At 42.2% G+C, this 27,088-nt stretch overlaps 1 protein-coding gene across 1 annotated transcript; it reads right to left on the minus strand.

Moving 5' to 3' along the window:
• Window positions 1-231: 231 nt before the first annotated feature.
• LOC121444831 (sodium/hydrogen exchanger 7-like) lies at window positions 232-14,458 on the minus strand. The gene is made up of 4 exons (XM_041646733.1): window positions 14,393-14,458; window positions 9,428-9,510; window positions 4,951-5,047; window positions 232-630 (listed from the first exon to the last, which is right to left on the minus strand). The coding sequence occupies exons 1-4, from the start codon at window positions 14,456-14,458 to the stop codon at window positions 379-381; spliced, it is 498 nt and encodes a 165-aa protein (XP_041502667.1). The 3' UTR covers window positions 232-378.
• Window positions 14,459-27,088: the final 12,630 nt, after the last annotated feature.

A 27,088-nucleotide genomic window follows, 5' to 3' on the forward strand; every position in this document is an offset into this window, starting at 1 on the left:
ACTTAATGTTCCTTAAGGCCAGCTAGACTGGCACTACAGCCCCGTATCTGTCCCACATCTGCCCCACCATTGTCAGATGCTGCAGGAAGTGAAGTGAGAAACCATTAAAGCATGCTATTACTTTGTTGAACTCTGAAACAGTGTACTACTATGTGAAAAAGTGGGAATAGGTCTGCATTTGTCTTAATTTAGAGAAGTTTTAGCTCCAGCATCCAAGTTTTGGGTTAAGTTTTAAGTGATGATAGTTTCAGGGCCCAATGAAATAGAAGCATTAGTTTAAGCCAGTCAATGTCACACCTCAAACACACTGGGGCATTCGGCCATCCTCATCCTCATCCTCATGAGAGCCTCCCTGATCCTTCAGGACTTAGGGTGAAGTCATGCATTTTCCTGTAGTGGAAACACAAGGGGGGTACCCCGACTGGAAACCTTGTGATCTCCCATTCCCAGGTCTCGTTCAAACACTTCCTCCGAGCTGCTTTTTGTTCTCCGACCACCCTCGAGACTTGTGGAGGCTGTGTAGGAGCTCGAGGAGCCATTTGCTGTCACAGTGCTGTCTCCGTAGGTCAAAGTGAGGTCACCCTCCGTCAGGATGAAATCAGAGTCATCTTCTCTCAGCGGCTCTTGATTCTGAAAGTTGCAACCAATAAAAGAGGAACCTGAGATTTTCTGAAGCTGGGGCAACCTAACCCCAAATCCTCATATCAGAAAACCAAGGCTTTGGGCGGGGGGGGGGGGGGGGGCTACAGTATAGCAGTTAAGAACATTTGTTGCTCTTGCAGAGGACCCAGGTCCAATTTCTAGCACCCAAATTAGGCAGTTCACAACTACTTATGATTCCAGTTCTAGAGGATCCAAAACCCTCTGGCTTCAGTGGGTACCTGCACACATTTAGTATGTGTACATACATATACCCAGGCACATAAATACACATATACTAAAAATACCCAAATACACATACATTAAAAAAATTAAGCACGCCTTTAATCCCAGCACTCGGGAGGCAGAGGCAGGCGGATCTCTGTGAGTTCGAGACCAGCCTGGTCTACAAGAACTAGTTCCAGGACTGGCTCCAAAGCAACAGAGAAACCCTGTCTCGAAAAACCAAAAAAAAAAAAATCTTAAAAAATAAAACCTAAGGATTTTATGAAACTTGCTTACATACACCCTTGGTATAGTCACTGGATAGACACTATGGTGTTTTCAATCAAAGCAATGTTGCCTAAAGCAGGCAGATTAGATTTCAGATGCATGATAGTTCAGGGGTTATTATCTAAGAGAAGGAAGCAGGCTGGCTGCATTCTCAACTGCCCCACACATGCAGACATGATGTTACTAGGAAGGTCGTGAATAAACACTTCAAATAGGCTCTGCTTCTCTCCTACTGACTGTTTACATGTAAGCAAGCTTTTCCCCTAGACTGCAAGGGTGGGAGTGAACCATAGTGGGATTTCTTCTTTCTTTTCCCTCTACTATCTCCACTTCTTCAGCTGGATGAAGTGACTGATTGCTAGGGAGAATGCACTTTAATGAGCCTTTATTAAATACCTGCTGGAACCGTCACATAAACTGGCCTGCCAATAAAGGGCATGGGCACCAGCATCGCAGGAGGAAACCCATGCTGTGAGAACTCATGGAATGTGCCAAAAAGTTGTCCAGCTGACAAGAAGTAGAGCTAGAATTTGTGTTGCCTCCAGCCTAGTTTGATCCACATAAAAGATGTGGAAAAAATTAGTGGTTCAGAAAAAGGCTCAGAATGGATAAGAATAAACAAGGCAGGCTTAACAAGGTCATAACTCCTTGAAGTTATCAGATAGTGGGGAGAGAGTCCAGAGACAGTGCGAGTTCACACAGACTTTAGCATTCTCCAGCGGCAAAAGAAACCATGACCTTGCTCCTGTCTGTGCTGTTATCTTTCCAATACTAGAAGAGGCTTTCTCAAATGGCAAGCAGTGTGTCAGGACACCTGAGATGTTCTATCATTTCCCATCAGCCCTTCCGAACTCTTCTGAAGTCTTGTGTCCTGTGGTCTGACATCAGAACCTCTTCTATCCAGCCTCCTTAAGTCACGCTGTGCAAAACTATGGGTGCCCCCCCCAGTTGGCATGTGAACTCCCCACTTCAATGATAACACCCATGGTTTTCTTCTTGTCTTCCTAAGTGATGCTTAGTTGAGAAAGGCTTCTTTAGTACAAGACTCCCAAGCCGAAATTGAGCCATAATCCAAGCTTTTTGAGTACTATCTCTACCTTTTTACAGTTTTTACTAATTGTATAAAACAACAGGTTTTATCATAACATCATGACATAATGCCAAAAGTCTCATGGTTCAAATATTGTTTCATGTATGAAATTATTATAAATATAAAATTAAGTTTAAGCTATGTGTACAAGGTATATTTGAGACATAAATGAGTTATGGTTAATGTAAATAATGGATGATGAACACCTCAAAGCTCTCCAAATAAATTTCACCTATTAAAAATAGCTGGCACATGCCTTTAATCCCAGCACTTGGGAGGCAGAGGCAGGCAGATATCTGTGAGTTCGAGACCAGCCTGGTCGACAAGAGCTAGTTCCAGGACAGGAACCAAAGCTACAGAGAAACCCTGTCTCAAAAAAAAACAAAAAACAAAAAACAAAAACAAAAACCAAACCCTATAGATGATGAGTAGGGAGCCACACAACAGGTGTCAAATAGCCATGAGAGCCACCCAGTCGGCAGCTCTCAGCTGGCACTAACTAGAGGAAGCCCCTCTATCTTTCTCAATTTTGGATTCCTCAATTTATAATACGTATCCATCAATTGCTAATACAATTGATAAGACTGTTTTCACTCAACAGGAGGCTTCGCCATATCTGGAGGTAGCTAAGATGCTGGGCCAAAGAACCTCAGCCCAAATGGACAGCATCAGCAACAAGGGTGGTTCTTGTCTTGGTAGTTCAAGATTGGATAGGTGTGTGGAGCCCAGAGCCCAAATATTATTCCTAGAGCAAACCTTGAGTAGTCTCTTGAAGTGCTGAAAGACACGTGGTTTCTGTGACTGCAGGAACCTTACTGAGCTTACACTGTCGTCAGACTATTCCAAATATCCCTAACCTCTGAGAAAGGGAGCAATTAGTAGGTTTCAGAGCAGAGAAGGTTTATTTTAAGTGGCTGAAGCTTTGGGTTTAAATGTCCCATTCACAGTCTTTTTCCCTTTCTTCACCCCCAGTGCTGGGAATGGAACCCAGGGTTTCATAATCACTTAGCAGGCATTCTTCCACTGAGCTCCATGCTCAAAGGCCTTTTTCTTATAACTTAAGTAGTCTATTCCAGGGGTCACAAAAGTCTCACTTGAATATGGGAGGAAGAGCTGGGGATGCTAGGAGGCTCCGATATCTTTAAGACAAGGGGGTATGAATGTTGTTTTCTTCACAGGAGGTGAATATGTGAGAAAAAAGACTGAGGCAGAATTATATTCTTCCATGGCACAACCCACTCTCCCAAAGAGACAACCCAGCTGCTTTACAAGCACAAAGTTCTGTCACCTGTATTCATGATGCATGTGTGCGCGCACCTGCACATGGAGGGCAGCGGTTGATCTTTGTTCCCTACCTTATCTTTTGAGACAAGTTCTCTCACTAAACTTAGAGCTCGCTTATTGATTAGGTCATCATGCCAGTGAGTTCCAGGGTTGAGGTAATAGACTTGCAGCATCATGCCCAGCTTTTTATGTGAGTGCTGGAGATCCAAAGTGAATTCCTCATGCTGAGAGCCTATCTGTCACATTTTCAATGGCAGCCTTCCTCAAAGGGGAATAAGTAAGAACCTTAGCTTCTGTTGGTCTCTCCCATTGCACAGCAGCACGATGACTTTGATAACTGTAATCTTTGTTCTCCAGGAAGAGCATGGCATCTAAGAACCCTGTTTTCATTTTGGCTCTTTTGGTATGGTTGCACTTATCTGATATCCCAACTATGCTAGCTATGGCATACATATCCCTTTCTGTTATTTCTCCTTTCTGAATGTGTACCACGTTTCCTGACCCCATTGTTGAGGGCCCTTCTCCCTCAGATCTTGGTTGGCCTTCTACTTTCTTGTCACTGATGAAATCAACTGCAGATTGTTTGGAGCCCTGTCTCAGGGTCTCAGTTTTGTGTATTACTAATCATGGGCCATGGATAGCCTGCATTATCCCTGAGATGATATGCTCTCCTCAACTATATTGCTGCAGTATTTGTTCTTTCGCCTTTGACAGCTGTGACGCTCTCTTCCTTCCAGGCAAAGACTATCATCTTGGGATGGTGAGAGAGAAATGGAGAGGGGGAAGCTCTATCTTCCTTTCTACTGCTTCGAATATAAACAGCTGCTTGCTCTCTTTACCTATCTGCCCTGCAACCCACATTGGGGACTCAAGTTCAGCCCTAAGTCTGAGACATCCATGGCAGAACCATTCTTTTCCTAAGCGTGATGACTCCATTTCTAGCACCAGAAAAAGGGAAGAGAGGACCTAACCACACCCATAAATAAACTACTTAGAAAGGAATACTTGGTGTGCTGCTTTGTGGTTTGTGGTGCATCTTGATGAACCTTATTTAATGCTCACACCAGGTGGCACTAGTAGGCCCATAGAACAATTAAGAAAAAGGGTATAGAGCACTTTCAGTAACCTGTGAGGGCTTGAATTGCAGTCTGGTCACTTGAATTCCCAACCACAGCTACCTACAAAGGGAAGCCATATAACCCTGTTAAAAGATTTCCCTATTATTGTGCCAAACAAATGAACACACATAATACATGCATACGTACTTACGTATGTACATACATGCACATATGCACACACACACCATTTCTAATCATCTTATTAGATGAGCCAAATCTATGGATCTAGAGTTTGGAGTGTGGTGGTTTTTCCTAAGGAAGAGACTACCAGTTGAGCAGGAACACGGACCTAAATGCAGTACTTACGTCATACACCTGGGGACTGGTCAGACATCGAGCTAGCCAGGCTGGGAGAGTGGTGCTTAGCGGGGGGCCACTGTGGGTGAGGATGGGCTTCAAGTAACTTTAAAGAGGAAATTAAGGAAAAATGGCTGCAATGAAAATATACACAAAACAGAATGCATTTTAAAACCCAAAGAAAAATAGATTATCTGACATTCTACCCACAAAGTCTGCCTGCCTCCCATTTTCTCAGTACAACACAGGTAACCCTTACATCTATAAGAACAAAAAGTGAAGATGTCTCCATGGTGTCTAAGTGCACGTGGGTACTTAGGGTAATGATATCTAATAGTCAGTTAGAAGAATAGTGAATAAATTCAGTCAAGCACAATGGTACACATCTGGAATCCCAGCATCTGGGAGGCTGAGGCAGGAAGATAAAGAGTTTAATGGCGACCTGGGCAACACTATGAGCTTGTCTCAAATAATAAAGCCTCCGAACAATCAATCCAAAGCCAGCCAGCAAACAAACAAGCAAGCAAAAAGAACACTGGACTCATTAGAGTACATATTCCTTACCTAATTTGGTTGCTTTATGGAGAAGAAACCAATGTATGCTTCTAGTTGTGAATTATTTAACTCTTAAATAATAGAAAAACTCTCTGCTAAAAGACAGAAACAAGGGTTCTGCTGGAGTTCTCTGCAGACAAAACATGCTGCTGTGTGATTGCTGGTTTTAAAGAGCAGGCTCCGGGATGGATGTGGGCCACTACAGGGCAGTCGTTTCTCTCCTGTCTTTAGTTAGGAAGGTGGCAAGAGCTTCAATCTCTACCATGTCAAGGGTCAAGCCAGAAGCTTCCTTTCTGTTTCCTGCTTTGGGCACTTCAAAGACTAGCCCTTTTTAATTCATGTTGAGAAGTCCTGGAACAATGCCCTTTAAAAACACATATGCAAATGTGTACATAGTTTCTTAAAATGGGTTTATATTTTAAGTTAGTAAACAAAGTAATGTGTTTCACTGTGGCATTTTCATGCATGTATATCATTTTACTTTGTTCCTATTTGTCCCTTTTCCCCATCCCTCCTATCCTATTTTTTCCTGGTTCCCTACCTCCCCCAAATAGTCCCTGTTTTTGCTATCATGTCATATATATTTTATTATTCTCTATTTTAATTAAAACTTTATTATAAAGAACTTGCAAATAAAAAAATATTACACACCTAAATGAAGTTCATCAGAATGAACTTCTGTATGGTTAGAACAGCCATTCTAAAGCTTTAGAGTTTCACACTGGATTTTACACTTTCACTAGAGAACATACTTTTAGACACATACCTGTCATTAAAACACGGAAAAATTCATGTGAGTTAGAAGTAAATCCCATGGAGGCTGAGTGATGTGAACCATCCGGAGCTGACACTCTTCTCTCAATATGTCTCTAAACTTTTGCTACTTCTTGAAGTTTTTTTCTCCAACTTTATTTTCCAAATCAACAATTTGGTCTTTGCTATGTACAACCATTCATTACATTGGGGGGGGGAGAGGTTATTTTCTGAAAAACGTGAGACAGGGTCTTATGAAGTCCAGGCTGGCCTTGAAATCCTGACTCTCTTGCCTCTGTTTCTCGCGTGCTGAAATTATAAGCATGCATCACCATACCCAGCCATAAAACTAATTTTTTTGGTGTTTCGAGAAAGGGTTTCTCTATAGCTTTGGAGCCTGTCCTGGAACTAGCTCTTGTAGACCAGGCTGGCCTCAAACTCACAGAGATCAGCTTGCGTCTGCCTCCCGAGTACTAGAAGTAAAGGCATGCGCCACCACTGCTGGCTATAAAACTAATTTTTAATTTCCAAGATTTTTTCTTTTCTTTTTGAACTATTTTCTAACAACTTGCCCTTATTTCATGACTGGAAAAAAAAGCTCCCATTCCTTTCTAAACATTTTATCAGGAAATATTTTGAGTGTTTCTTGTGGTTTCTGTTTGTTTATTTATTTGTTTTTTGACTTCTAAGATAAGGTCTCACACCTTGAAGCTCAGGTTGGCTTATAACTCATTATATAGTCTGTGTTGGCCAGGAACTTTTATATGGGTTTACATCATCATGCCTCGCTGAAGGTTTTTTAACAGTAAACATCTGCAGTTGTTTGATTATTTCAGCATCCCCACTCCTTCATGTATTTATTCAGTATCTTGGTTCATCAGGTAGGATGGGAACCCCTATTACGGTATTAAAAATCAAAACCAGAGAAGATTATTCTGGGCAGAAAAATCTGTTGTCCTCAAGATCTGTTTCCCTACTACTGCCACCCCACCCCACCCCACCCCACCCCCGTCAAGGGTTTCTACTTTCTCTAGATGTCTAAGAAAACTAACAACTATTAGGCAATCTATTGACAAGAAGGAACCGCTACAGCATTCCCAACAACAGTCTTGAATAAATCAGCTAAACAAACTAGCTGAAACTCATGATTGTCTTTGACTCTATTTTGCCTGCCCTAATTCCTTCTACCTTCCTTTGGCTTTTCATGTGACCAAAAATGCCTCTTTTGTGATTTCTGTAAGGCCTGGGAGAGTATGTGGACACATCTTAAACTGGAAGCCTGTCTACCCCATTTTAAGGCTTGTGGGGGAGGGGGTCCTGTAAATCAGTAGGAGTCATTCATGTACAAATCAACTCCCTTCTACACTCTCATGTTACTTAGATGGGATTCTGGAACTCATTTCTGTTTCTCTTCAAACAATCAATTATCACTTTAGCATTTGTCCTTCTGCAGCTGCTCTTCAATGTTCTCTATCTTCTCCAAGCCTAAGGAACAACATGCTTTCTGAATTATCATTTAGACAAAATTCACATGACTTTAAAGAAATCCCTAGGAGTTCTGTTTCAGTTAATAGAAAATATTAACTAGACCAACGAGAAAACCTACACAACAGAAAATGAAACAAGGCAAAGCTCTTCGCCTGATGGCTTCAGAAAGTCTCGGAAGAAAACACCAAATGTGTGAGCCCCACACTTCATGAGCCCCAGTTCCCTCAGACACCCGAGAAGCTGAGGAGAGAATCAGGCAGACTCAGATGTAACAGACTGAGAATGACAGAGACTGGAGGGCGTACTGAGGAAAGAGATGTGAACAGCCCAAGCTTTAGGTTGAAACCCTAGATGAAAATGCAAAAAGAGACACTAACACTCACAGGAATTGAATCCATCTTTAACCTTTCTTGTTGATTGGGTTAAGATGATCTTGAATCCCTATAGCTGATGCTAACTGGGAGCAGTCCTAAACTGAAATACTTAAATCATCTCTGAAGGAGAAACATCATCCAGAGCAACTCAAGTTATCTCTAGATGTCGTCTTTGCTCATGTTTGTCACTGAGAAAAGAAGACATATACACAAAAAAGACAGTTTAGGACACTGGGTGTATGACTTTGAGATGCAATGATTTCTGAAGCAGTACACAAAAGACACTAACAAGAACAGGATCAATCAACCAGATTAAGAGTTTCTGTTCTTCAAAAGACTTAATTTGGAAAGTGAATAGACAAGAGGAAAAGTATTTTTATCAAATATAACCAGCAGAAGGTACAAATTCAGCTAAATAAAAAACTCTTACCAATTAAGAAAATTGCACACAGCCCAATAGACAAATGGGCAAGAAATGTACAAACATTTCATAAAGGAACATAGTTAATGGCCAGTAAATGTGTGAAGAGAGTTCTCAATCCCATGAGCTGTCACAGAAATACAAATTAAAGCCATAGTAAAATATATAATAAGAAAAATCAAAAGACTGACAATAACAACAACAACAACACATGTGGAGCATGTGGAGCAACTAGAACATTCAAACACGAGGAATGTGTGAAATAGTATTACCTTGGAAAACTTTCTTCTAACACTGAACCTACACATGTCTTAAGGAGTGGCTACAAACAAGATATCCTGACCTAGGGTGTTTCAGGTATTAAGACGGCCTATAGAGCTGAATCCTATCCACCTTGACCAAACATCGGAGAATTCAAGCCTATTCCTGCTCCTTCAAGGATAAGACAGGGAGTGGTTTCCTACAGGGAACTTGGTGTAAGGTGTTGTCACTGCACGTCCTGCCAAAAAAACATCAGAATGCTTAACTCAGGAAATAGTGGCTTGATGTCTCAAGTATTGCAGCAGGTGATTGTTCTGTTTGTCCTTTGTGTCATGTTAAAGCAGTCTTTTGTCTTCTTTCCCCCCCTTTTTGGATTGGGGTACATAAACACAGGGAAAATAAACACAGGCGTATTCAGTATTCACTGGGTAGCCCTCCTGGTTCTAGCCTATGTCTCTGTATTTCTTTCATATCTCTGTTCCTCTTACCTAATTTTTCTAATCTACACACCCCTACCCTGGAATATGTGAACCCTGTCAAGGCTGGACCCCAACAGATGGCGCCCCCATGTGTGGCTCAGACAGTGGATGTTGTCACCAATGTCTCCTGAGCCCAGGAGAAGGCTAAAGGATACTTGTGATCAAAGCTATACCACAGCCTGAATATCCATGCACTCTCCTGCTTTGTCCGGCTTCCTCCAGCAGAATCCAGGCCATCCTAGAACAAACCAGAGAATGCTGATTAGGGAAAGGGATAATGAGAGATGGAGGAAATGCTAGTTTTAAAATTGTAACTGTTGTGTTTTGCAGTGCTTAAGATTGACCTCAGAGCCTTGCACAAGTGAGACAATTGCTCTCAACATGCATGGGCTCACTCTGATGAATATCTTGCATATCACCATAGAACCTTCATCTGGCGATGGATGGAGATAGAGATAGAGACTCACATTGGAGCACTGGACTGAGCTCCTAGGATCCAAATGAGGAGCAGAAGGAGGGAGAATATGAGCAAGGAAGTCACGACTGTGAGGGGTGCACCCACCCACTGAGACGGTGGGGCTGATCTAATGGGAGCTCACCAAGGCCAGCTGGACTGGGACTGAATAAGCATGGGATCAAACCAGACTCTCTGAACGTGGCTGACAAGGAAAGCTGACTGAGAAGCCAAGGAAAGGCACTGGGTTTTGATCCTACTTCATGTACTGGCTTTGTGGGAACCTAGTCTGTTTGGATGCTCACCTTCCTAGACCTGGATGGAGGTGGGTGGTCCTTGGACTTCCCATGGGACAGGGAACCCTGACTCCTCCTTGGACTGGAGAGGAAGAGGGAATGGGGGGAGGGGGAGGGAAATGGGAGGAGGGAAGGAGATGAAAATTTGTAATAATAATAAGAAGAAAAATGAAAAAAATGCATGGGCTCATACAACTACAACTTTCCCAGAGCTAGAACTCACAGTGGAGAACCACACACTACCATAGCTTCAAAGATACAGCTCAATGGTAGAGGATTTGTGTAGCATACACAGGGTACTGAGTTTAATGCCCAGAACCACACATGTAGAGATATATTGAGAAGCAATATTCTAGCAGAAATTAAGCAAACACCAAAGGAAAAAACTGAATTCCTAAAGTAAAAAGTTCTAGTCATGTTTGTGGGTAGATGGAACCAATATTAGCATAAAATCTCTTTGGCATTTTATTTTAATAAATGAAGGTACTTCCAAGTACCTTTCAAGAGTTAATTACCTTACTGTAGTCTAGATCCTTGCAGGACAAAATTGTACATGGCCAATGGTAAGAAATATATATATATATATATATTCCATTGTGGGGATTCTCTTTCCCTCTCAGCCTGTTGGTCACCAGGTCAAGAGGGGAAAGAGGCAGAAAGATTTGTCTACAGCCCAAGAGCACGGCCAAAGACAGCCCTCCAGAAGACAGATTTCAGTAAATCAGCTCAATTTTATTCTAGAGTATATAGGAATATATAGGACTGAGGAGTCTGGGGGAAAACCCTAATTTGCATTAGGTGGTCCGCTCCTATCACAGGGTTCAGTATTTGGCAGAGCTCCTGGAGCAAATCTTCTTAGCAGGCATCTGTGTCAAGGATCAAGCTAAATATAAATCAGGCAGATGCTTTAGGAACAGCTTTTAGATAGGTCAGTCCTCCAAGTCCAGGGACATTCTCCAGATAAGGGCAGGTAGAGGCAGGAAGTGCTGCTGGAGGGAGGGAGCTCCCTGTTGCTGAGCTTATTGAGATAAGCTGCTAGGCCATAGGGAGGCTGTGACCTCTGACCAACCAGCAATGTCTTCCAACATTACACTATCAAAAATCATTTTAAAAAATAGTTGCCATGGTATCTGAGGAATGCTTACGAATGGATATGGAAATGGTCCAGTTAAATATGCCCTTCTGTGGATGAGAAATATACATAAGGAGAAACTGGACAGACAAATATGGGAGAAAGGGGGCATTTGCTGATAGTTGTTTCTCTGAGTAATTGCTAACTAATGGCAATGATAGAAAAATTTCAAAATGCTACATGACTGAGTGGAAAAGTGGCAGATAGCCTTTCTATGAAAAAAAACCTAAGTATGTTTCTAAGTTTTTAAAAAAGATTTACAATCTCTCTCTCTCTCTCTCTCTCTCTCTCTCTCTCTCTCTGAGTGTGTGTGTGTGTGTGTGTGTGTGTGTGTGTGTGTGTGTGCGCGCACATGCGCGTGCTGGTACCCATGGATCCTCTGTGGCTGGAGTTACAGACGACTGTGAGCCATGCTATATAGGTGCCCAGAACTGAACTAGGATCTTTAGAGCAGCAAGTGCTCTTGTCTGCTAAGCTACCTCTCCACTCTCATACAATTTTACTATAGGAAAATAATAAACATCATAAGGGACACTATAACCAGGGCATCTTAAACTTTTCCATTTGTGTCTGTAAATTCTGGTCTCTGGCCTCCATCTTTGGAGGCCCCGCCCCTGTGCCCCTTGACCCTTGACCCCTTCCCAAGGAGGGTCAAGGTTGCCTGCCAAACCTTGACCCCTCCCCAGAAAAGATCAAGACCACTCCCCCAAGCTATTTAAACTGCTCCCCAAAAAGTAAACACATGGTTTTTCCCTCTCCTCATCCCCCATGGTCAAATTGGTGGCTTTCTGCTTCCCCTCAGGGCCACCCAAGAGTCCAGTAGTGGATATCTTTTAATTTGGTTTGTTTTGATTTGGCTTGATTGGAAATATTCCTGTTTGAAAATATTCCTAACATCTGGAGGTCCCACCAGGTAGGGCGGCCCTTCCTACGGCCTACGGCCACACATCAAAAGCAACCTTGTCCACAACCCAAGCTCTTCACACCAGGCTAAAACCAGCTCCTGGACTACAGCTAATGCGAATGAGTCTTTTTTCTTGTCCATGATATAGGGTTTTGGGGAAACAGTTCCTGTTTACATTTTGTGGATTACCAGGCCCTTGCTAAAGACACGGGCTGCACCAAGGGCCTAATCCCAGCGGTTGAGCCAGGCTTAGCTGAGGTGAATTTTGTTTGTTTTAGTTAGATAGGCCTAGCATTCAATTTTCACGGCCCATTTTTGTCAAAGAGCTGTTTTGGCAGTAGCGCTGTAATGACTTAGGCCACGCAGTTGGGCATAGACTTTAAAATGGCGCTTGCAGTTCAAAGCCAGATAAACTGTCGCCCCTGGGATGCCTCTTTTTTTTTCATTTTACTTTTTATTGAATTTTACTTTTATTTACAAGAACTATGCATTTTGTACTTTCATAGCTGAATATGGGGATTCAATTTTTGATGACCATCATTTCTTTTGAGTACCATAAATGGAGACAGCTTAAATTCAAATATTGATATGAGATGGTTAACCATATTTAAAGAAAGCATTAATGATATTTCAATAGTCATCACTTAAGCTTATCTTGTGTTTTACTAATGCTTAATTTTATCTTCTAAAGCTGGTGTGTTACAGTGAAGTGAGTGGCCATGCATAATTTGTCTTGGGAAACTGGGAAATATTGAGCTCAGGGTTTAGCAAAGGTTTTAAGTTACTTTACTTAATGACTTGTTCTAAGTCAGTGCTTCTCCGAGTTTAATGTACACAGGAATTACCTAGGGATTGATTTTTTTTTTTTTTGATTTTTCGAGACAGGGTTTCTCCGTAGCTTTTGGTTCCTGTCCTGGAACTAGCTCTTGTAGACCAGGCTGGCCTCGAACTCACAGAGATCCGCCTGCCTCTGCCTCCCGAGTGCTGGGATTAAAGGCGTGCGCCACCACCGCCCGGCCTAGGGATTGATTTTAACTATAGAATAAGTAGCTGCTGCCCAGGCTTGATGTTCTGCATTTCTAACAAGTTCCCTGGTGAGGCTGCTACTTAGAGTTTGCATTGGTGAGGTTCTCACCCATTTCAGAAAGCTCAGAGTCAACACAACTTTCTGCCAATGAAATCAGAGTGACTTCTAACAACCAAAGCAGAGAGACCTCATAAGGCTGGAAAGAGGGACTGTCCTAATGGCCAGCTTTCTCTTCTGATAGAGAGAGTAGTCATGATTATAGGTGACTAAGAAAAATTATTTAAAGTGAACAAGAACAAAATGAGAATATTTAGTCCTCATTTTCATGAGTGAGGAACACATTCTCACCTCATCACTGAAGAAACAAACAGGGGAAGATGGCAGTCAGCTACAGTCCACTACTTCTGTCTTTCTGTTCCATTTGCTTGATGAGCTCAGGGAACCCCGCATTCTCCCCTGGTGCTATGCAGCCTACCTTCTCCATTTCTACAGGATCAGTGTTCTCTGGTCAAGAAGGCCAACTCTGCCTACTGTTTCAGTTTAAGATGGGCTTGTCTAACCTGAGACAAACTTTTCTAATGCAGGTTATCTTTTACAAGTTTTAGAGTTATTCTTTCTTTTTTTTCTATTTAAGTAAAATTGCTTTATTCTAACCAACTCACAGATAAAAATAGGTAGGTAAAGGAATCTGTTCACTTGCTCACTCTCAAACCCTATACATCTCTGGGATGCCTCTTACAAAATCTTTTAAAATTGGGCTTGTTCGATACAATATGTACTAAACAACTAATTTCCCTATGGACTAAGATTTGACCTCAATACCATCTTGACAATGGGATGCATTGGTCACCAGAGAAAAGCCTTGAGCTTACCGTCCCTCCAAAGCCTAGAAAATAGTTGTCACTGTGGGGATAAGTGGACAGAGCTTCCCTCAGTAGCCAGTGCCTCGCAACATGGGTCTTGGTCGCTAGGATCGTGATGCCTCCAAATTCCCTGTCATCTGGTAATTAGCACCCCAATAATTCTAGCTGGACTATGCAGCCAGAGGCACTGGCCCCTCCCCCACTCTCTCAAATCTTCACTACCTAACCCAGTCCTGTGAAGCAACATTCTTCACATTCCTCTCCTTCCCTGTCCTCACCTACCCCCTCTCCCTAGCCAAACTGGAGTTCTAGGTCAACTTCCCCCTTACCCACCTTTCTCCCTCCCTCCCCACTCCTACCACATCTCCCCACCCTTGGACCCCCTCGGTGCACTGGGCTAGCCCCTCCCAATCCTCCCCAGTCTCCTTCTATACCAGATCCCACCATAGCTCCACCAGTCTCTGCCCTCTCTGGAAAATGGCAGTAGTCAATGGCATTATGAAAGTCCATGTTCCCTTTTCTCTTCCAGATCTCTCTCAGAGAAGTGGCTGGGTTCCTTTTCTACTAATTTTTCTGTTTATATTAAAGAGTTTCATTATTTGTCCCAGGCCTATGATCTAACCAGGCTACTAAGCCATCCAAGTGTCTACTACCATGGCCCAATATACCAGGCTAGATCCAGCCTCCCCAGCAGGAGCCATGGTCCTGGCTACCCATTTTATTTCTCAGTCAGCACCAGATATTAGAAAAAAAATAAGAAAGGCTGAAGAGAGTCCCAAAACACCTATACAGGAATTGGTGAAAATGGCCTTTAAAGTTTTTAACGCCCAAGATGAAACAGCTGAGTCTTTCCGACAGACAAGGCTACAATAAGCAGTTAATTTGCAGGCTCAAGCCTTAGCAGCTGCCCTAAGATCACAAAAAGGGGGACAAGGGAAGCCAACCACAGGGCTCTAGCCTAAGTCAATCTCACAGGCAAGCTGTTCCAAGTGTGGCCTAAATGGCCATATGGCCCAATACTGCACTAAACCTCCTACAAGGCCATGCCCTATCTGCCAGTAACCTGGACACTGGAAATCACAATGCCCTTGTGCGGGCTTGTCCTCGATGTCACGCCACAAAGGTCCAGCCTCACCAACATCGACAACTGAAACTATGCCAGCCTTCGAACTTCTCAGCCTTGCAGAGGATTGACACTGCCCAGACTTGGTATATCCTGTAACCCTGTCCGAGTCTAGGATAAAGCTGCAGGTAGCGGGTAAGTCCATTACTTTTCTTTTAGACACAGAAGCTACATATAACATCTCACTTAAGCCTTACGTTCACCTCATCAATTTCAGTTATGGGGTAGATAGGACCCATTCCTCCCCACTTAAAACTTTGCCACTGCCCTGCATTCTTGCAGGACAATTTTTCTCAAATTCTTTCTTAGTGATACCTGCTTGCCTAGCACCTTTACTTGGTTGCCTAACAACTCACATTGCAACACTCCAATTCTTCCTGTGCATAAGCCCTTGGGCAGTCATTCCAGTTCACCCTCTGGTTAACAACTCATACAATCTCCTGTCTAACATCCCTCCTACCACCTCTGACTTTACAGTTCTAGACCTAAGAAGTGCCTTCTTTACTGTCCCTTTACACCCTGACTCATACTTCCTCTTTGCCTTCACCTGGGAGGACCCTGACTGCCGGTCCTCCAGACAGCTTACATGGACTGTTCTCCCTCAGGGTTTTCAAGACAGTCCCATTTATTTGGCCAAGTCTGGCTCGAGATCTCTCAAACTTTGACACATTTTCTAGCACGCTCCTCCAGTATGTGGATGACCTACTTCTCTGCAGTCCTACATTGTCTCTGTCCCAAAGGTCACCTCTGAACTCTGGAACTTCCTCAGATCCCTAGAATATCGAGTTTCACCAAAAAAGGCTCGGCTGTGCTCTCCTACAGTGGAATATCTGGGTGTTCACCAAATAAGGCTCGGCTGTGCTCTCCTACAGTGGAATATCTGGGTGTTCACCAAATAAGGCTCGGCTGTGCTCTCCTACAGTGGAATATCTGGGTGCTCACCAAATAAGGCTCGACTGTGCTCTCCTACAGTGGAATATCTGGGTGCTCACCAAATAAGGCTCGGCTGTGCTCTCCTACAGTGGAATATCTGGGTGCTCACCAAATAAGGCTCAGCTGTGCTCTCCTACAGTGGAATATCTGGGTGCTCACCAAATAAGGCTCGGCTGTGCTCTCCTACAGTGGAATATCTGGGTGCTCAACTCAGCCCAGGCTCTAAAACTCTCACCTCTGCCAGGGTCCAGGAACTGCAGAATTTACAGCCTCCAACCACAGGGGCTCAGCCCCTGCTCTTGCTCTTCCAAACCCCAGAAAGCTTTGCCATACAGATGAGAGGTCAGGAGTGGCCATGGGAGTTCTAACCCAACAGGCTGGGCCTTTAAATCTGGCTGTTGCCTTTTTATCCAAACAGCTGGACCTCACTGTCTGTGGATGGCAACTATGCCCTGGCAGCAGCAGCTGAACTCACTCGGGAAGCTCTCAAGATGGCCTTGTCTGGGCCAATCACAGTATATTCTACCCACCGCCTCTCAGACCTTCTGAGATCCACTCCTCTCTCTCCTTGGACCTTCATGAGTCCAGGCTTTTCACTTACTTTGGCTTCCAGTCCTGCCATAAACCCCACAACTCTTCTTCCTGTTCCCTCCCCTCTGGTACCTCCTCTCATTCTTGCTCAGAGGCTGTAGAGGCTTTAAACTCACCAGGCCAGGTCTTCTAGACCAGCCACTTACAGATCACCAACTCACCCTGTTTGTTGACGGAAGTTCCCTTATACATAAATCAGGAAACCGACAGGCAGTGTATGCAGTGGTCACTTCCACTGACAAAGCGACCCACCTGCCAATGGGAACTTCCTCACAAAAGGCCAAATTAATTGCCTTGACTAGGGCACTCCAAATAGCCAAGGGCCGACGGGCTAATACCTACATTGACTCTAAATATGCCTTCTCAACAGCCCATACTTATTCTGCAGTCTGGAAGGAAAGGGGCTTCCTTACTACCAAGGGCACTCCCATACTTAACAGATCCCATAGTTAACAAAGCCAAACTTTTGGAGGCCCTCCAGCTCCCTGCAGAAGTAGCCATTATTCACTGTTGGACCCAGTGGCCTTAGGCAATGCCAAGGCTGACTCAGTGGCCCGGGGGCTGGCCTCCAGCTCCTCAGATTCCACATAATATATTTTGTTCTTGACTCCCTCCTATCAGCTCTGTTACCAACCTAAAGAGAGGGACGAGCTTATAAAAAGGGGGGCCACAAAAACAAAGGATGGATGGTTCTATTTAAATAACCGTCTCATCCTTCCTCAAGACCGGGCATTGTCGATCATTTCAGACATCCACCAGATCTTACACATAGCCCCCAAAGCTTTGTTTTGCTTCTTGGAGCCCCTTTCTGACCTCACCCATCTCTGAGAGTCTATTTCACAGGTTCTCTCCTCCTACCAGACGTGCCCAGGCCAACCCACAGGGGGCTCTCCACATATGTCAGTCTCTACACCAGCTTTGCAGATGCCAACTAGGCGAAGATTGGCAGGTTGATTTCACTCATATGTTTACTCATAAAAAACTCTGTTATCTCTTAACACGTGTGGACACTTTTATAGGATGGATAGAAGCATTTTCAGCCTCCAGGGAAACAGCAGATGTGGTGGCTCAGGTACTCCTGGACCACATCATTCCTCGGCTTGGCGTCCCACAGACCATCCAGACTAACAATGGGCCAGCCTTCACTTCCAGGGTCATGAAGCTTGTGTTAGAAGCTCTCAACATCTCCTATATTTCCACACCCCCTATCATCTACAATCCTCGGGAATGGAAGAGAGGACTAATGGACTCATCAAACAACAACTAACCAAGCTCTCCATTGAACTCAGGTTATCTTGGCCCTCCTTCTCCTCATTGCCCTTACTTGCCTCAGGGCCTCCCCACATTCCCCTAGGAGTCTGACTCCTGTTGACTTGCTTTATGACAGGCCCTTTCTCCTTAACCATCACCTCCCAGTTCAAACTCCTCCACTGGCAGTATACCTACCCTACCTCTCCCTTTTAAGGTCCCTTCTCCATTCACACGTGGACAGTTGTCTCCCTGCCCCCACACTAGTGGACCCTAATGCCCCTGAACCTGCCCTGCTCTCCCCAGGGGACAGAGTACTCCTCAAACAACTAACTCCCAGGTCTTTCCAACCTCGATGGACAGGACCTCACATGGTAATCCTCACCACCCCCCTCAGCTGCCAAGCTCTTGGGACACCCATGCTGGTACCATCACTCCAGGCTCAAACGGGCACCTACTCAGGACACTTGGTCTGTCCAGCAGACAGGACCTTCCACCCTCCGGTTTTCCAGGACGCCACAATGAAGGGCCTACCTGCTCCTCATTCTGGCACACTCATCTTTGATGATACAAACAAGATGGGTAATAACAATATTTTTTTCTCCAGTCACCTGCCTTCTTACCTCCCCCAGGGAACAGATGCCTGGCATCTCCGGAATGACAGTAAACAGGATGCCTTTTCAGCCACACCTCTCGCTGAGTGTGGACCCCCCAACACCCAGCTCTCCCCTCCTCGACATCACCCCATGCCCGCAGGAAATAGCCAGACTTGAGTGGATGTCCCTTTATCCAAAGAGGGCCTAAATGTTGGTCATAAATATCACCTCAGCTTCCTGTCACCCCTTGTACAAACAGTCTGGAAAGTAAGTCCCAGTCTCCGGCCTCCATCTTTGGAGGCCCCACTCCTGTGCCCCTTGCACCCTGACTCCTCCCCGAGGAGGGTCAGGGTAGCCCACCAAACCTTGACCCTTCACCAAAAAAGGTCAAGACTACATCCCCAAACTATTTAAACTGCTCCCCCAAAAATAAACACGTGTTTTCCCTCTTTCTCTGCCCCTGGTTGGTGGCTTTTCCGTTCCCCTTGGGGTCACCTGAAAGTGCAGGAGTCCAATTAAACCTGGCTATCTTTTCATTTGCTTTGTTTGGATTTGGCTTGATTGGGATTTTTGCATCAGCAGAGAGCCCCTAACAGTGTCCTCTTTTTACCTTAGAATATTTTACATGGCCCTGGATGCATAGAAAAATCAAATATTTACTGATAATAAATCATAAACTTACCTTAAAACAGTTCTTTGATTTACATATAATTAACCATTTCTAATAATAAAGATGAAATTAATTTTCATACTAATGAAATGGATATACTTCTTTTAATATAAATCTTGGGTGAATATTTGACACTTATGGACACAGAATCTTCAACAATTTTCAGGTCAATATTAATTTTTTTGTTAATATAGAGAATGCTGTTTCACATAAATATATAGCACAAAACAGCAGAAGTATATTAAGATCATTTCGGAAATTGGTGGAAATTCTGCCTAATCCTAAATAAAAATTCATGTAACTTTTTTCTATGAAACTGAAGGCAGCAACTCAAATAACAAAAAGTCTTGCAAGTCACAATGGACTATGCTTGCAACCCACAAGAAAGATAAATGACCTCAGGTTCCACAGGAAAACTCAAATGGAAGAAAACTGAGTCAGAAGTACAAACTGGGAAAAAATAGTATTGTTAACTTTTTTAAATAGATGTTTAATACTTTCTAGCTCCAAAGAGATGGTGCCAGAGGCATGATTAGAGACAGGAAGAGCTCCAATCTGCATGTTGTGGCTCTGAGGAAATCAGGGCAATTTTCAACTACTTTAGCGCACAGAAGTCAAGAGACCCTTTCCTGTGGACTTGGAATGACTATGACAGATATTTATTTATAACATGATTGATAGAATACAGACAATTCTCCCGCAATCATTCTTGGAGATCTCTGATGCAATTTGACAGCTAAAAGGTTTTGTCAGTCAAAAAGGACAACTTCACCAAACAAATTTCGGTAAAATACAAATACAAGTTACTAAGGTCTGTACCTGCAAGTTATAAAGGTGTGAGGACAAATACAAGTTATCAAATTTCTCTCTCACGCTGCCTTCCATAGTCTTAAAAATACTTTTCATTATGCAAAAATATCTGTCATAGTCATTCTGACATAAATATTCTACTGTTATACAGTACATCATGGTATAAATATGCTGCTGTCTAAAACTTATGCTTTCACAAACCCAAACAATTCTTGTGAGTTCCAGGGAGCCGGAATGAAGCATCCACCTTAAATAGGTCAGATACACCCTTCTCAATTCTCTGGTCCTGAAATATTTTTCTTCCTAAACTTAACTTTGTCCTCTGTTCTGCCAACACCTTGCCGGATCCAAGAAACACCAAATAGTTCCATACCACAAACCCTGGACAGAAGTAAAGAGACCAGCTACCCAAGATGTGACTGTTTGAGGCCTGGGGGACTTGCTGAGGCCTCAGGTCACCAGCCACTAACCCTCATGGGACCGGCTGCCCCTCATGGGACTGCCACCCCTCAAGGGACCAGCCTTCCCTCCCTTATATCTTTAAAAAGAGTAACAATAACTACCTATCTTGTGGGGTCATTATGGGGTTGTGATACTGCAATATGACAAAGAAATATTTATATAGTCTTCACACTATTCCCTGGCGCAAAACTCCTAAAAAATGGGATTTCCTAATCAAAGCTGATCCTTTTTTGCTATTTATATTAAGTAGAGTTCACCCATGCCTCAGTTTATCTTATTAAGACCATGTTTAAAAGCTGAGAAGTGGTTGCCAGAGGCACCAATTATGTGACTAAGAATCAAAGACCTGGATATTAATCCATACACTTTTGAACACCTGCTTTTTGTCACAGAAGCAAAAAATATCAAATGGAAAAAAGAAAGCATATTTAACAATTGGTGCTGGCATAACTGGATATCAACATGTAGAAGAATGAAAATAGACCCATATCTATCACTATGCACAAAACTCAAGTTCAAATGGATCAAGGACCTCAACATAAAGCCAGCCACACTGAACCTCACAGAAAGAGAAAGTGGGAAGTACACTTAAACACATTGGCACAAGAGACCACTTCCTAAATATAACCCCAGTAGCACAGACACTGAGAGAAACAATTAATAAATGGGACCTCCTGAAACTGAAAAGCTTCTGTAAAGCAAAGGACGTGGTCAACAAGACAAAACAGCAGCCTACAGAATGGGAAAAGATCTTCACCAACCCCACATCAGACAGAGGTCTGATCTCCAAAATATACAAAGAACTCAAGAAACTGGTTATCAAAAGAACAAATAATCCAATAAAAATGGAGTACAGACCTAAACAGAGAACTCTCAACAAAGGAATCTAAAATGGCTGAAACACACTTAAGGAAATGTTCAATATCCTTAGTCATCAGAGAAATGCAAATCAAAACAACTCTGAGATTCCATCTTACACCTGTAAGAATGGCCAAGATCAAAAACACTGATGACAACTTATGCTGGAGAGACTGTGGAGTAAAGGGAACACTTCTGCATTGCTGGTGGGAGTGCAAGCTGGTACAGCCTCTTTGGATGTCAACGTGTTGATTTCTTAGAAAATTAGGAAAAAACTGCTGCGAGAGCTCCTTCTGCTCCTTCAGCCAATAGCCTTTAAGATACCAGCCCACTTGGGCATGGTCTCTTCTGCTTTAAAAGCAGCAGTAGACCTGCTCTGGCTCTCTTGCTTCCGGCACCCCTTCCTGGCTGCCAGACTCTGTTCCTTTTTGTTCGAAGGGCTGTTGTCTAGGACAGTGATCTGTAAGTTTTCCCCTTAAATAAATAACCCTTTTATTAATCATAATTCCACACTGGTGTGGGATTGTTTTGTGACTTACACCTTCATTTGGAGTCCAACGGATGTTTGGTTTTAGCTCTACTACCCACCACCAGCTCAGAGTGCACCTGGCTAGGCCCTCCCTCAGCCAGCTACAGCCTGTGCATGGAGCAAGCAGTTCATTTGGACATAGAATTTTCATGAAGCAGTGGCTTTTCTTACTGCAGATTCGCCACGGTTCTTTAAAATATCTCATTACTCACCTCAGAGCAGCTTTCAATCCTCCCGCCACTGCACAATGCACAGAAATTCAGAAAGGATACAGGCTTTCCTGGGTGCCTGCTGTTATCTTGTTATCCTTGTGCTCCTGTGGCTGCTGACTGATCAGAGCCCACTGCGGTACATAGTTTGTGATTTCTATTAATAACTATTTTTCGATCTAAGCATATCTTTCAGCATTTTATACTAAAATCAGATTCATACCAGTCACATGACTCCAACTGTGTTGCCACACCCAGCAGGGTTAGTTTTGTAGGTGGCCTGAGAAACCTATTGGCATGTCATAGTTATTGCTCCTAATCTAGCTAATTAAACCACAGTAAGATTTAAAATCCTAAATACAGATCATAAGTTCTTAATTTAAAAGGGCAATAAGTTAGACAACCTAACCATCCAAGGTTTCAATAGGCTCTTTACTTACAGCATGAGTGAGGTTTCACAAGATTTATATGATGTCCCTTCTACATCATTAATCTTAATTCTGAGGATTAGATTTGTCCTCAGTATATTTTTCTTAAAAAAAAATGGTTCGACAATAGGCCTAAGAAATAAGCATTTTTAGAAATGGTGCAGTCTTTACAGACTGAAACCACGTTTCTCAAGAAAACGTTTGGGACTCTAAAGAAGGATACAACTTCATTTAATAGAAGATTAAGCACTCGGGAGAAGGAAACAGATGATTTGCCACATAAAATCCAATAAATGACAGTGGGTGCTGAAACATTATTTGACAGAATTCGCACTGTTGAATGCATTAATCGAACTCTGTCAAAGGGGTATGACAGATAGATAGACTGATAGAATGTCTCTACAGAAAGGTAATATGTATGCTATAAAGATTATGTCCAAGGATAAAAGATTATCTCTACTGGACAGACTTCATACCTTGGAATCCTCAATTAGAGCAGGACAGGAAATCCGGACATTACAAAAGGCAATGATAAACAAATTTGAAAAAAATGAGGAAATTATCAAATTTGATGACAAAGGCAAAATTTAACCTAGTCAGTACATAAAAATCTCTGGGATAGCTTCCCCAGAGTTCTGCCTGCCTTTCCAGTAATAACAAAAGAAAAAGTATCTGGCACCAAGTACCCTAAAGTTGTCAAAGAATATACATGGGAACCCATACCTATGACTGATCTAAAGGAAATTAAACAAGCAATTGTAGTTTATGGACTATATTCATCCTTTGTTAGGGAAATGGTCAAAACCTGAGCTTTCAGTAACAAAGTAACGTCACAAGATTGGGCTCAGTTAATCTCAGCAATTGCTTTGGAGATGCTTTTTTAAAGAGGAGCTGAGAATTTTAGAGCAACAAGAAAAAGAAATGGACTTGAGATTTCCCTAGATCAAATTCTAGGTGAAGGACCTTACTCTGACCCTAAGGATCAAGCTTTTTACGATGACCACACCTTGTCCCTATGTAGCACAGCAGCTTTAAAGGCTTGGGACAGGATTCAGGAACTAGGAAACACAGTTCAATCATATCTTAGGGTTAAACAGGGTCAGAGAGAACCTTCTAGTGACCTTTTGCAAAGACTAACTAGGGCTGTACAAATAGGGGGAACTGACCCAGCAGCTAGACATATAATAATTGAATCTTTGGCTTATGAGAATGCCCACATTGAGTGCAAACGGATTCTTGGGCCTTTAAAGATCAGATCAGCACCCAGGGATGAATGGGTCTTGCATTACAATGAATGTTGAGACACTTGATTATGGTGCTGAAGCATGGGTAGGAGAACCAATTTCCAATGTAAGAGAAGACATCAAAGATTATTAGGAGACATTTACAGTCTACGACTGGCTGTTGGGATAACACCTGATCTAATAATTCATTTAAACAAAACCTTAGATGGTGATAAAGACTTGGATAGTCCCAGAGAATTAACAGCTGAAGTGGAGAAGGAATTAACAATTGTTGAGGAGAAATCTCAGGAGGCACATGTAGATAGGGTGAATCCAAATCTTAATTGTATTCTAGTCATATTGCCTTCCAGAATTTCTCCTACAGGAATTTTAATGCAGAGGGACAATATTATCTTATAATGGACCTTTTTACCACATAAACCAAGTAAAAAATTAAAAACTTATGTGGAAAAGTCTCTGAATTAATTATAAAAGGTAAATTGAGACTTTGTCAATTAGCAGGTATACACCCAGCAGAGATTATAGTACCTTTTACTGTTGATGAAATAAAAAATGTTATGGGAAGATAATGAACCTTGCAAAGGGCTTGCGCTAATTTTTTGGAGAAATTAATAGCAATTATCCCAAAAGTGATAGACTTAACCTTATAAAGAGAACTTCTTGGATTCTTCCCTGAATTGTACGTGATGCACCAGTAACTGGAGCCCATACATTTTAAACTGATACAAATAAATCAGGGACGATGGGTTACAAATCAGAAGAATTAAGTAAGTAAGATTAAACAAAGCCCTTATAATTTTGTCCAGAAGGCAGAATTATATGCTATTCTTATGGTATTAAGGGATTTTAAAGAACCTCTCAATATAGTTACTGATTCACAATATGCAGAAAAAGTTATCTTGCATATTGAAACTGCTGAATTTATACCAGATGATACAGAATTGACTTCATTATTCATCCAGGTGCAAGACATAATCAGGAATAGGCTTTGTCCTATATACATAACACACATCTGATCCCATATGGGTCTGCCAGGTCCTCTAGAACAAGGTAATGCAGAAATTGATCAATTATTGTTTGGAAGTGTGTTACAGACCTCTGAATTTCATAAAATACATGATGTCAATAGCAAAGGTTTAAAGAAAGAGTTTTCTATTACATGGCAACAAGCTAAGGAGATTATAAAGAGATGTCCTACTTGTTCTTTCTATAATCAAACACTGTTGCCTGCAGGGAGTAACCCAAAGGGTACTCAAAGGAATGGAATATGGCAGATGGATGTGTTCCACTTTATGGAATTTGGTAAATTGAAATATGTACACCACACCATAGACATGTATTCAGGTTTTCAATGGGCAACTGCCTTGAGCTCAAAAAAGGCTGATTGAGTAATCACACATTATTGGAAGTTATGGCCATCATGGGTATACCTGCACAAATAAAGACAGATAATGGTCCAGCATATGTATCTAAGAAAATAACGTGCTTTTTTGCTTATTATAATATAAAGCACACTATAGGTATACCAAATAATCCTACAGGTTAGGCAATTATAGAAAGGTCAAAGTGTATTATAAAAGATATGCTCAATAAACAGAAAGGGATGTAAAATATTCCCAGAAATAGACTGCACAATGCTTTATTAACCTTGATTTTCTTAATGCTAATGAGAAAGGAACAACAGCAGCAGAGAGGCAATAGATAATGGGAAAAAAAACTTCTGAATTGAATCAACCAGTATATTTCAAGAATGTGTTGACCTCACAATGGAAACCAAGAGATGTACTATGTTGGAGAAGGGGTTTTGTTCTTGTTTCCACAGGAGAAGAAAAATTATGGATACCACCAAAATTAATAAAGATTCATTTTGAAAAGGAGAAACCTATTGAAAAATAGAAATGATACCTCATCTACAACGGTGACAATCATACAGGTGGTAAGTAAAGCTCATAAGGGTTAGTGCAGGGTCTCCTCTTATCTTTACAGAAAAATACACATTATCAAAAATTCAAGAGACCCTGGATGTTTGAATGCTTACAAAAGAAAAAATAACTATCCACTAAGGAGCATCTAGGAAACAGAATATGGTTTATGAATCCAGGTATGGGTTACACTTACATTTACAAACACACACACACACACATATTAATATATTCAGTTGATTTTGGTGTTGGACAATGACTCTGTACTTCTCTAAATCCAAGCATGTTGTTAAAAGGAATATTCAGAGTTTCTGTCTCATATCGGGAGCCATCTGATATGGGACAGAAGGAAGACTTTAGGAAAAATTTTACTTTCAACATGCCTTTTTTGCCTTCTACATTCTTCATTGAATGTTTATATGAATGATGTTTAAGTTTTTCATGATGAACAATAGATTTTCCGACAGATCCTTTTCCTGCAGTAATCTTGGAAGAGGATGGGCCCCACAGCAACAACTCTATCTAGTTGAGATGACATCGTGATGCAGACAGCACTACTATAAGACCGCTTCTTTATTTTTGGGTACCAGCTGCTGAAATGGTACACCTTCTCATGACATTCTGGCCAGAACTCCAAATAAGAACTTTGAAGGAAAAAAAAACCCTCAACTGCTTGGAAATTGTTTGCAACTATACTAGACAGTAATTTTGAAACTTAACCATCACTTTAATTTTGCAGGATCCCATTAAGAGAACATCACCCCCACGACAGGAGGAAGCAATTCTAGAAGACGACACCCCCATCCCAAAAAAGTTTGTCCATTGTGTTGGGAATACTGTTTAGGGGTTGTTGATTATTACATGTATTAGATAGAGGGTTAAAAAGAAAACTATGTTTGTTCAAAAAAAGGGGGGATAGTAATAGTGGGTAATAGAGTGAATACTTGTGAGCTATATTATTCATGGGTAATTTACATTGGTATGTTTTTTGTATATTGATACAACTTCAAATTATATTTCTTATTTTTGTTTACATTATTTGTACACCTATGCAGAGTTATTCCATAAGACTTTATATATGGCCTTTTGTCTGCAGGGTCCTCTGTTCCTATGCTGAAGAGATCAATCCAGACTGGTGAGTGTGTGCCATCCCGGGGTAGACGGTCCAAGAATAGAGCACAGGGCCCCTCCAGCTCCAGCTGCAGGGGCTTCTTTGTTCCACACAACCCTGCCTCCCCCAAGCCTGCCCTATTGTCTGCGAGATCCTTGGCCCAGGAACAGTTCCTGCTCCTGCACTGAGGAGATCCACCCAGAGAGTCAGTCACAGCATAGATTAAACAAAGACAATAAGACTTTCCTGGCTGCATTTGAAGGAAGAGATGGGCAGGTGCCAATGCAAGAATTCCTCCAACAATCTAAAAAACAACACGATAACACCAGAATCCAGCAAACATACAACAGGAAGACTTAAATACCCTAATCCAGAAGAAGTAGAAGAAATAGAGTTTAAATGTAAC

This window comes from Microtus oregoni, unplaced genomic scaffold (genome assembly GCF_018167655.1).
Source record: "Microtus oregoni isolate MIOR12 unplaced genomic scaffold, Mior012 000143F_ref0000043, whole genome shotgun sequence".
NCBI lineage: Eukaryota > Metazoa > Chordata > Mammalia > Rodentia > Cricetidae > Microtus > Microtus oregoni.